Consider the following 12,205-nt stretch of genomic DNA (forward strand, 5'->3'; position numbering starts at 1 on the left):
AAAAACAATTTGATAAAAAAATTAATGTACTTGTATGCATGTGTTTACTGGTAAAGCATATGGCGCTAATGGCAAGCAAATATATAAAATATACAGCAAATATACTCGTCCAGTTAGGCCTATTGTAAAGTTATTACAACTGCTTTTTAATAGGATTCCCTGTGTATATTGTGAGCTGATCTCCAACAGAAGGCATTCCTGCACGCCTGCAGCGCGGAGCCCCAGCGCAGGAGCGTTTCCACACTTTACCGCTTCCTTCATGCGCATGCGCATGCGCGCTGTCGCTTATTGTGTTCGCAAAGATGGCGTTGAGTAAAACATTTGGACAAAAACCGATAAAATTTCAACTCGAGCAAGATGGGGATTTTTACATGATAGGTTCAGAGGTATGTTTACTGTCTCACAGAGAATTACGCGTATGTTTACATGTGAAATGCGATAATGTAGCCTTCATATTAACACTATAATATCTTCGACTTCTCTTTGTTGGTTGTTGCCCGTTAAAGATGCTGTTACCTCCATATCGACGTAATAAATTAATTATTAAATGATCGATGGAGGTTGCAAGCATCACTGTTACTCTGTAAAGTGTAGAACTCATAAAGTCAGATTTTATGTGCGATTTTATATTTAGGGAAAACAAGTTGGCAGATAATGTTATATTATAGCAGTTTGTCATTTTAAAGGGACTGTAAGTAGGAATTACTCCCATCTAGTGGTGAAATTGTATTTTGCATCCAAACTAATTTTGCTCTCCAGCGCCTCGCTTTTTCAAATGCGCGTTGCATCTACGGTAGGCGATATGTACCAAAAAGCTTTGACAGGATGTCTTCTAATAGCACTTCGTTTTGGCGACGATGTTTTCTTCTCCTGTGGCGCGGCATATGTATGGTCCATAATAAGAATGCAATCCAGACTTTTAAACTTGCCGGTGCAGTTTCAAGCGCCTCTCACTGCTCTGCACCTGCGTTTCTGGCTCTGACCGAAAACGCGTTGTGGAAACGCGTTGGCTTAGTACTTTTTGTCCCTCTCTGCTATTATAGTTTTGCAAGATGGCGGAACTACATGGAAGCCTCCGTCGACCTACCCGTCCCATGTATATAAAGATAATAAATTCTTCATTTACGAGGATTAGTTTAAACATTGGCATAGGTATTTGTACACCATTTAGGGCATATTTATGAATAAAAATATTGATTTTAGATAAAATACCTAAAAAGTTACTTATTGTCCCTTTAATGTACTATAAACATGTTAAATAGATAGTTCACATAGAAAATAACATTTATGTCATTATTTACCGATTCTTGTGTTGTTCCAAACCGTTATGATATTGTTTCTTCCATTGTAACACAAAAGGAGATGACAGCGTCAGTCTCCATCCACATTGTATCTGGTTTCACAGTGGTAGTCAATAGTGACTGACAGAAATGCTGTCAACAGTCAGAAGAAAACCCCCATGTTTTTAGGAGTTAAATCTTATATAAAACAGTTAAATACTATATGAACAAACCTCTGTAAAAACCTTCAGAATATAGACCAGAATAAAACTATAGTTTGCTGTATGTAAGTTCCATAGAGGCAAATATTTGGATAAAAATTCATCTTAAAACTGAAAACTACCTTTATAGATATGTGTTGAAATTAATGCAAATAGATACATTCAAATACATGAAGTGTAATTAAATAAACTACTACTAAATCCACAAGTATGACAAACTAAAATAAAATAAACCTAAACTAAAACTAAACTAAAAAAGCCCAAAATCTCAAAAGTGTCCAGTGCTTAGAAAAAACACACACATTAGTTTAAAGAATTTTTTTTCTTTGCTTAATCTTGCTCTTTAGGTTGGAAACTACCTGCGTATGTTCAGAGGCTCTCTGTATAAGCGGTACCCATCACTATGGAGACGTCTCGCATCCGTGGAGGAGAGGAAAAAGATCGTAGCATCATCACACGGTAAGTGTATCCTTTCCTTTTAAATTGTCTTAGGTCCAGAAAGCACCCATAAACAGCACCTACCTCATAGTCTCCTAGTCCTGCTTCAGGACAGCAGTTTGTGCAGTGTTCTTTTTGTGTTAGATCACGGTTACACAAATTTAGCCACCAGTGTGACTCTGCTGAAGGCGTCTGAATGTGAGGAGATCTTCGAGGGGAATGACGAGAAGTACAAGGCAGTGTCTATCAGCACAGAGCCTCCAGCATTCCTCAGGTAAGGAGACCGCTGATTTGTGTTGATGGTATATATAAGTCAAAATGCAAAATAAGAAAAAAATACAAGTATAATAAGTACATCACAATGTAGTGCGGTTGTTTTTATTACATATATAAATTTTTGAGTGGTGTATTCTATATAGTCTCTTGATCTAGGTATAAATTATTTAGATGTGAACCTATTTGCGTATTATGTATGTAGCCTAAAAAGATTCTTTTGGAGTTTGTTGTAACTCTGTATGTGAACTTAGGGAGCAAAAGGCGAAGAGGAACAGTCAGTGGGTGCCCACCCTGCCCAACAGCTCCCACCACCTGGACGCAGTGCCTTGTTCCACCACTATCAACAGAAACCGAATGGGACGTGACAAGAAAAGAACCTTTCCATTATGGTGAGATGAGTAATGAGAGTTTGACTAGTGCTCCCTCTGTTTTTTTTTTTGTTTGGTTTTGGCTTTTCGTCCATGTCTATTAGCTTTAAAAACATACACTGCCATTCAAAAGTTTGGGGTGTGTAGGATTTTATAGGAAATTAGTACTTTTATTCAGAAAGGCCACATTGAATTTATCAAAATTTGTATTCACATTAATGCCGTATATTAATATTAAGATTCACAACTGTTTTTAACATGATAAGAAGTAATAATAAGAAATGTTGCTTAAGAACCAAATTAGCATATTTATATAAAATTATTTCTGAATGATTATGTGACACTTACCTGTGGAATATTAATCTTTGGCATGACATGAAATAAACTACTATTATTTAAAATTCTATTCAAATATAGTATTTTTTTTAGTATTTTGAATTGTAATCATATTTAACAGTATTACCATTTTTACTGTATTTTGATCAAATAAATGCAGCCTTCTGGTATTCATAAGAGACTTACCAACCGCTAAATTAAGATTAGTAATTTTTTATTTAAAATGTTGATAAAACTACATTTTAACAGTCTTTTCAATCTTCCCCTTCTGAGAAAACAGCGCAAAATTTATCATGGCATAATTTTGTCTGATATGATGCTGCTAGAATGAAAATAGCCCTCTTCTGCTTCTGTATGAAATATTGCAGTAGGAATGAAAATGAGCTCATCAAGCTTATTTGACGGGTCTTTAAACATTTCTTAAGTAAGACCTGTCAGCAATCATAAGTATGTTAATCAATCTAAATGCAATTAAGAAAACTCTGAGTAAACCTTTAGGCCACGGTTCGTTGTTATCAGGGCAATATCAAACCAGAGGATGTTTATTAAGGAATAAAGCCAAATTTCGGCTACGTACTTCTCATGACTCGGTTGTTTTGGGTCAGAGGATGAAGCAATAGTCCCAAAAACACTGGCTTGTTTTTGCTAAGAGGTTTTTTTCAGGTTATGTTGTTTATCACTGACAGAATCGTTCTGGTTATGTTCTGAAAAGCAAATACTCTTGATAGGCTCACTTTTCTCTCTTCCTTCTTCCTGACCTCCCACATGAGTAGATAACCCAATGCTCAGAAAGTCCCCATTTTAAGACAAACAAAAATTAGCCAGATCAAATCAACCCTTCATCATCTTAATGCCAAGTGGACGTGTTCCTGGGATATTTATATGAATTTAATGCTCTTTGCAATATTGTCAACATTCCCTTCTGAAGGCTTTGGTAAATGTTAGTGATTGGCTGTAACCAGCTGTTGGGTTTCAAGCGCTGCTCCAGTGTTTTCAAAACAACTTCGTTCTGCTGTCATTACTTACAAGACAAGCATTTTAAGCATGAAGGTGTTTAAATATCGGGCATTTGTTGTGTCAGAGAAGGGTAGTGCATTGAGGAAAAATGTAGGCTGTTGTTTAGAATGTGCAGTTTAACACCACATGTTGTGCACATGGTGCTTATTATCATTAGAGTGTGTTTATGGGTTTCTGCTTTTCTTCAATGCATAGTTTCGATGACCACGACCCTGCAGTGATCCACGAAAATGCTTCCCAGGCAGAGGTTCTGGTGCCTATCCGCCTTGACATGGAGATTGATGGACAGAAGCTCAGAGATGCCTTCACCTGGAACATGAACGGTAAGGTGGAAAAAAATAGATATACTCATTTGTGCTAAACACATTTAAGCAAAGAAGTGTTACTCTGTCTGCTTTTGCATCTCCAGAGAAACTTATGACTCCAGAGATGTTTGCTGAGATCCTGTGTGATGATCTGGACTTGAATCCTCTTACCTTCGTCCCTGCCATCGCCTCGGCTATTAGACAGCAGATCGAGTCTTACCCTACCGACAGCATTCTGGATGAGCAGACGGACCAGAGAGTCATCATTAAGGTGTGTTTAACAGTGCTATCCAAAGGCAAAGCAGGGTTCTTTTTGATCATTTATGGGAAATGGTCTTTTTACCTTGCTTGTGATTTATTCCATTGCTGGCCTGCATTGTGCTTTCAGCTAAACATTCACGTTGGGAACATCTCTCTGGTGGACCAGTTCGAATGGGACATGTCAGAGAAGGAGAACTCGCCAGAAACGTTCGCTTTGAAGCTCTGCTCTGAGCTGGGACTCGGAGGAGAGTTTGTCACCACCATCGCCTACAGCATCCGCGGACAGCTCAGCTGGCATCAGAGGACGTACGCCTTCAGGTGGGCAACACGCATGCACTTCCAATAATGGCACTTCCAATGGGTTAATGCTTAAACATCAGTGTGAGCTTTTAGTTACAGGATGCTCTAACAGTCAATTTTAATGCAGTAGTCCATGATTGAAGTAGATGAGTGGGTTTTGATGTAAAGTCCCTTCAAAAACACTGGATTCCCTGTCGAGTCATTTAAGGAAAGTTTCTTGTTTTCAAAATCGCTGCTTGCAATGATTTAAACGTGCTGACATGATCTCCAAACTCATTTATAAACAGTACGGTGGGCGTAAAGGAAGACTCGCTGTGGTTTTGTCTCTATGTGGCTTACTGTTGAGACATGATTTGTTCTCTGGCATTTATAGATCCTGCCATCTCGCTGTCATGAGGCAGGGAATAAATTATTTCCCTAGCCTGTAATATTGACTTGGAATTTACCCAATAATTAGTAGGTATTTTGTAAACAGTCTTAAAACCTCTTCACACCAGAAGAATAAAAAAAAATTAAACTATACATTCCTTTACAGTGATCCGACTTTTTGAGTTTAGACTGAATTTTTTTTCTGCTTGCCACAATAACTTGCTAACAAGTGTAAAAGATGCTTATAGTTTGTGTTCAGTAGGGATGCACCGATACCGGTATCAGGTCCGGTACTGAGCTCCTGTACTCGAGTACTCGATGTGCGAGGTTGTCAAGTGAGCATACATTTCATCACTGGAAAATTTGTAGTTTGGTCGGATATGTCAAAAACAAGTAAAACAATACACAAGTTACTTAATGGCAGGGAGGGAGAGAGATAACACTTGTGCACTTCTGTTGTGGTCTTTGATATTCACTTACTTAGCACACGCATATGGATTAAAACTAAATCGTCAAAAAAGACAATTTATAGGGACATTCACTATAAACATCATTTATTTTCAACCTTAGGCATACATGACTTTCTGGCGAAAGTGAATCTAGCAGCCTGTGTGTAATGCACTCAGCAGTACGTTACTACTGTCCCTCTCGTTCTGCAACAGTACAAACACATACACGCGTTGCACGTGTTTTGCTTGCTTGAGAGTTTCTGCATTATATGAGTGGCTTTTGGAATATAAATCGCAACACGTTTCAGATAAAACAAAAAACGCCACTTCTATTTGTGAAATTTACATTACAGTAATAAGTCGCTGCAATGGAGGAGCTCTAATGCTATTAAATTACAGGTGATGAACCATATAGCAAAAAAAATAACAAAGAAGGTAACAAAAACTTGTAATACATGTTATTGGGCATAATTAAGTATGAAAATAACTGAAGGATATACAGTCAAACCAAAAATTAATCAGAGACCAGATATCTTTTTTTTTTTTTTTTTTTTTTTACTAGTGGGTGTAGGACTCTATAGATCATTTATGTAAGTAAGGTTAGCACAATATATTCAACTGTGACAACTTATACCCAAAAAAGTCTTCAAACAGTGGACTACCAGTAAAAAAAAATTGGGACCAAAAATTTTTCAGACCGAGTCTGCATGAACCTGATGACAGCATGGCCAGGAGACAACAGACAGTCATTAAGGCTAAGGCTTGCCTTATAAAGTATTGATAGATGTGCAAATATTGTCATACTAACAGCTGTCTGAATTATTTTTTTCTTGGTTGATTGTAATCCATTACATACCTTTCTATCAAAGTTATTTAACATTATCAAGATTAATTTGTTCTTGTGATATTTTATTACCATCTTGTATAGAGCTTAAACTGTGATAATGTGTAATGTTAAAGGTGTTATTAAATACTTAAAAAAATTAATATTTAAAAAAATGTACAAATGCAATTAAAATATCAGTACTCTGTATTGGCAAGTACCAAAAATGAAAGTATCGGTATCGGGCGAGTACTGGAAAAAGTGGTATCTGTGCATCACTAGTGTTCAGAATAGATTTCTAATCACTTTCAAGCTAGGAACTACTATGATAAAACTCATATATAGCAACAACAAACAAGTGGAGTGAAAAGTGATATGGTGTTTTCGGTTGCTAAAAAAGATGGTTATGGAAGGGAACAGAGGTTCATATTTATTGAAACCATTTTGAAAGTAGTTGATATGTCTTTCAAAAAACCTTAGCGACCCGACCCCGCATTTTTAAACAGTGTATGTCTCGTATTTTGGTGTTCTTGGATGTATAATATTTATCTTGATATCGGTGTTTGTTTGTGCTGTACTCGTTTTGTTTGTCCTGTATCTATATTCTGTGTCAGTAGTGGATTGATTCCATGATTTACTGTGTTCTAAGGTCGTATCAAGTGGATTTTCCATCACTGTTGATTATGTGGTCATATATACACACACTCACAAATACACATGGCATGTCTTGTTTACGCCACTAAATTAAGACCATCTTTAATGCGGTCTGGCCATTACACTGGTTCTTTATAATCTCATTTATCGTCTCACAGCAAGCAGACAACCATTCAAGCATTGTAACATCTCTTTATTGTGCCCTTGAAGTAGTTTTATGTGTCTTTCATCTCTTGTTTATGAAATAACTTTTTTTCTCCTTGCAGTACAGTCCACACTGATTTCCTTTTCCTTCATAATGTTTCAGAATTCAGTTGTTTTTCTCTTGCATGACTTGCAACACTACCTTTGCCTTTCAAGGGTTGAGATTTGTGGGGCATAGCATATTATTAGCATGACATTGTCAGTAGATCATAGGGGAAAATAGTGCATTATTTGCTTTGTGGTTCATTTAGAACTGTTAAAATGTTAAACTTAATTTCTTCTTGTTTTTGTTTTGCTGTAACGTTCTAATGGTTTGCTTTTCCCACTGTCTGTTCCAATAGGTCTGATTTCAGGTCAATATGCTTCAAAATTTCTTGATCTTCTCTCCCTCTTACCCCCACGTTTCATTCCCTGGGAAGCTGAGTACTTTCATCTTTTCTTTTTTTTTTTGTATATCTTTGCAGGATTTGTCCCTGCATATGGAAATGTTGCTAATTTATAATGCAGTTTTTTTTTTTCTAGAAAAGACAGAAATAGCTTAAACCTAGTGTTACCAGAACAGACAGTGGTTTGGTTCTGCATGTGCTGCCACAGCATGGCTTTTATTTTTATATGATGGTTAGAAGTAAATCATATCAATATAGAAATATTTTTTCCTTTCAGAAGTTTAAAAGATATTTCTAGATATCACATCTATGCCTCAGTGGTCATCAGTGAAGCATCATTGGGATTCCATGATGTTTAAGCAATACTGTCCACTTCTAACGTCATATGGCTCATTTCCTGTAGTGAGAACCCATTACCAACAGTGGAGATTGCCATTCGGAACACAGGTGATGCCGACCAGTGGTGCCCCCTGCTGGAGACCCTGACAGATGCAGAGATGGAGAAGAAAATTAGAGATCAGGACAGAAACACAAGGTGAGAAATAGATGCTCAAATTTGACTTCACCATTTTATTTCAAAGCATTTTTGATACATGTTTTTTTTTTGTACATTTTTATATTTTATTCCATTTTTTGGCATGAATAATATTCAATTAATAAATTAATTTGTATTGCTATTAGGACTATTACACATGAATAATATTGCATTTTGTATTATTTCATAGGCGTATGCGAAGACTTGCCAACACCGCCCCTGCCTGGTAAAGGCAGGACGTTATCGTTGCTGCCACTCAATAAGCTCACAGTCTCTCGAAGGGCCTCAGGGTTGCTGGAGGGCTTTGCACAGATCCACACAGCTCTAGATAACATTCCTCCAGCCTTCTGACCTCCTCAACCCACACAGCATTACACACTTTCTCTATACCAGGACTTTAAACTCTGATCTGGCATCAGCCTGGCTTTACAGTGCTCACAGGGGCTGTTCGTGATGTCTTAGTAGAATGCCTATTATTGCCATTTCTCTGGTCTCCAGTTATAGAGACATCTGTATAATCTGGTTGTAAGAACAGGAGGTTGAGAACATTTGAGTATTGTGTTTTTCGTTAAAGGTGCTAATGCAAACTATGAACTTGACTTGCTTTTTTTTAAATAAAGACCATGGTGAATTCTATGCCTCTGGTTCTCTGTTTTTATATATACCATAACTGTTATTGTTTTTTTCTTCTTAGCGCTGAGATATTGCTCTTTGAGTAATGTCAGTTCCTTTCTTAAAAGCAGTGGGAAGTTGGATCCACAAATTGAAATTGTGTTATACTTGTATGCTTAATGTTTTTAATATAAGCCATTTATGTTTGAATGTTCATTTGCGGTCTCTTTCTGTGCATTAGCTCATCAGCTGGGACTAAAATCTGTTCTCCTAACCACATACGTCATACGCAATGAACCACTTACTTCAGTTTACAAAGCATTCTTTTGAAATGTGAGATGATGTGTCTTTAATGTGTATGGAAACTGGAAGCAGTTCAATCAAAACCTGCAAAGCCCTCATCAGCCGATGCCTGTTATAGATTACGCATTCCCATTATCCTGTGCCAGTCTATCACAGCAATGCAATTGGAGGTTCTATGAAACGTAATGGAAATACAGTAGAGTTACAATCCCCTTGACATCAATTTATTAAATGTATTCTTTCTGTTCACTGCATATTTTTTAGTTATAGAATAGATGTAATTGGTTCATTCTGATAAAATTAAACTGCTTTACCTGATCATGTGTGGCTAAATCCCTAGAACTCTGGGAAGCCATATTATTTTCAAGATTTCTTTCCCTTATAATAAGGTTTTTCATTCTTGCACTTGACCGCTAAAACCAAAGTACAAAATTCCATGTGACAGAACTGGATAAAATATAAATAAGTAAAGTACTATTATTATAGGTCACTTAAGTAACTTACTCGTGCTTGGAAACCACAGCTTCTCAGCATTAGTCACACTTGATTACAGTTCACTGAACGTTCTGGCAGTAAACAAACCAATAAAAATGTGCTGCGCTAAGTAAACCCAATTAGTTGAAACTAATGTTATTTTTCTCTTATGTACAAATGAGTTTAAAGCTGAGATGACAGAATGTGAAACGACATTTCTTCTAGAAATATCCAAACACTTTGGAGGGGAAGTAGTGGTTAGAGAGTTTGACTTCTGAACCTAAGGTTGTGGGTTCGAGTCTCGGGCCAGCAACACCACAACTTAGGTGCCCTTGAGCAAGGCACCGAACCCCCTACTGCTACCTGGGCGCCGCAGCATAAATGGCTGCCCACTGCTCTGGGTGTGTGTTCACAGTGTGTGTGCACTTTGGATGGGTTAAATGCAGAGCATGAATTCTGAGTATGGGCCACCATACTTGGCTGTATGTCACGTCACTTTCACATAGGTAAGCTAACAAACAGTGTTGCCAACTTATCAAGTTGTTGCTAAATTTGGCAATTTGTCTGTCTAGCCTATCAACTTTTTCTTATATAAAATATATATTTTGCTGAAATTTGATGCAGTGACACAATTTTGCACTATGATTACATAATCATAATAATTGTCATTGCTCCGACAAAAAATTTGAACAATAAAGTCTCATGAAGATCGGCTATCAGCCTAAGGGACATTATTGGAAATCTGACTCTCTGCTGACTTTTTAATCAGATAATGATTCAGACTGATCAGGACCAGTCATGTTTTATTCTACACCAACTGTTAAAAGCCACATGTTTTTAGTTATACAGTTCTCTTTGATTCATAGAAAATATGTCAACATACAAACAATCTGCTTTTTGATTTAATGAGAGAAATATTGCGGGGGTCGATCGGGTCAGATGTCTGCTCATGCTTGTGGTTAAACCAGTGCAGACGTGCTCAACCCTGAAGGCAAACATCCTTCAAGTTCAAGATGTAGACATGTGTTTTACAACATACTCTTAGAAGTTGTACACATGTATTCGTAACAACAGCACTTGAAGAAGTCTGGTACAGCGTCTGCCATCAGTGGCTACCGAACAAGAAAACTGTGACACTTCATTAATCATGCAAGAGCTGGTCTTAACTCAAGTAAAAAAACACAACTCTTATGATTGTGGTAAACCCATTCAGTAAGCACGATTATGAATTCTGTTTCAAATCCTTTTGATAACCAATTATAGGGGTTTGCGTTTCACCAAGGCAGTGACACATCTGTAGTTACAAAGGCGAAGCCCTACAAAATGTGTTAACTTTGCAAAGGATGGCGCCAACAGATGCTTCACATAAAATGGATCTGAGGTGATGATGTCATCATGTTACAATGTCATTGTGTTACAAATTCGCTCCATGTGATAGAAGCGGGGGAGAAGAGGGGAATTACAGTCTGTAAACAAGCCAAGACAGCAGGACTCTGGAATTGTCTCGGCAGGAGGGCCTGTGGAACAGCCGTCTTCCTTTTCCACCCTGAAATCTCTGATAGAACGTATTAGAAGCAGACAGCTGGCACACTTTCTCTAATATGGGAGTGTTTCTTCAATTATCTTCAAATACTGCATCTGATAACATGTGGTGGAAATAACATCAAAAAAAATTCCAATGTCTTACTAAGGCTAATATCCTAGCATTTTATGCATCCTGAATACACAAATAAATAATATTTATGCGTTTTCTGCTCAGACACACCCACATACAAAATTACAATTTTACTGGGAATTATGCATAATTACAATAGTTTTATTTGTATTATTATTAATAGTTTTTCTTAGATAAATAAAAGAAATTAAATATATTTTAAATACAAATTATTTTTGCTGTAAAATAAATTGTATGATCGATTGAGTCCAATAAGATTGAAAGTCTGAGTCAAGGGGAAAAAGGCAGCAAAAATAAATGGAGGCATGGTAAATCAATTCCAACAGCTTTAATGTGATTCTCATATAAAAAATGAAAAATATAGTCTGTTAATTTTAATAAAAAATCACCACCTTGGAAATAAAAGTGATTGAATTTAAAGAAACGCAAACATTGATTATACTATCAACCACTTGTGAGGGAAAGTGATGTAGAAACAGAATCTGTACGCTGAAACTTCATAGTATGATGATTCATTTGAACAAAACCTCTTGTCAGCATTTTCTGAACTGAATCCAGACAACAGATAATTCAGAGTACAATAAACAAAGAGGTTTTTATTGGAGCTGAAAATATAATAAAAAATATTTTTACAAAACATTTACACAGTAAATTGATCATTAAAAACAATATCAATAGAAAGATTCGATTACATGACAAACATTATAAAAACAGTGAATGAGAAGTTTACAGCTTCCCTGGATAGAAAGCCATCACTATCATGCTATAAGGATTATATTCCTCAGTAGCCACACTATGCAAAACGTTTAATTAGATACACGTGAACAGCATCAGTGACCTGCACTGTAAAATATACATTATCACTATTGCAAAGCAGGTCTACATAAGTCTCTTACAGACTTAAGTTAAGCATAAATGG

At 36.7% G+C, this 12,205-nt stretch overlaps 1 protein-coding gene across 4 annotated transcripts; it reads left to right on the forward strand.

Annotated features, from left to right (window-relative positions):
* Positions 1-222: 222 nt before the first annotated feature.
* On the forward strand, positions 223-8,858 carry smarcb1b (SWI/SNF related, matrix associated, actin dependent regulator of chromatin, subfamily b, member 1b). 4 transcript variants are annotated; one of them, XM_059526123.1, is made up of 10 exons: positions 223-386; positions 1,849-1,960; positions 2,084-2,213; positions 2,467-2,604; positions 4,132-4,259; positions 4,346-4,512; positions 4,630-4,820; positions 7,643-7,654; positions 8,091-8,222; positions 8,413-8,858. In XM_059526123.1, exons 1-10 carry the CDS (start codon positions 303-305, stop codon positions 8,450-8,452), a joined length of 1,134 nt encoding a protein of 377 aa, XP_059382106.1. In that variant the 5' UTR covers positions 223-302; the 3' UTR covers positions 8,453-8,858. The 4 variants fall into 4 exon arrangements, with proteins under 4 accessions (XP_059382106.1, XP_059382108.1, XP_059382107.1 ...); XM_059526125.1 differs by having other exon boundaries at positions 2,105-2,213; XM_059526124.1 differs by lacking the exon at positions 7,643-7,654.
* Positions 8,859-12,205: the final 3,347 nt, after the last annotated feature.

Source organism: Carassius carassius, chromosome 36 (assembly GCF_963082965.1).
Source record: "Carassius carassius chromosome 36, fCarCar2.1, whole genome shotgun sequence".
Classification (NCBI taxonomy): Eukaryota; Metazoa; Chordata; class Actinopteri; order Cypriniformes; family Cyprinidae; genus Carassius; species Carassius carassius.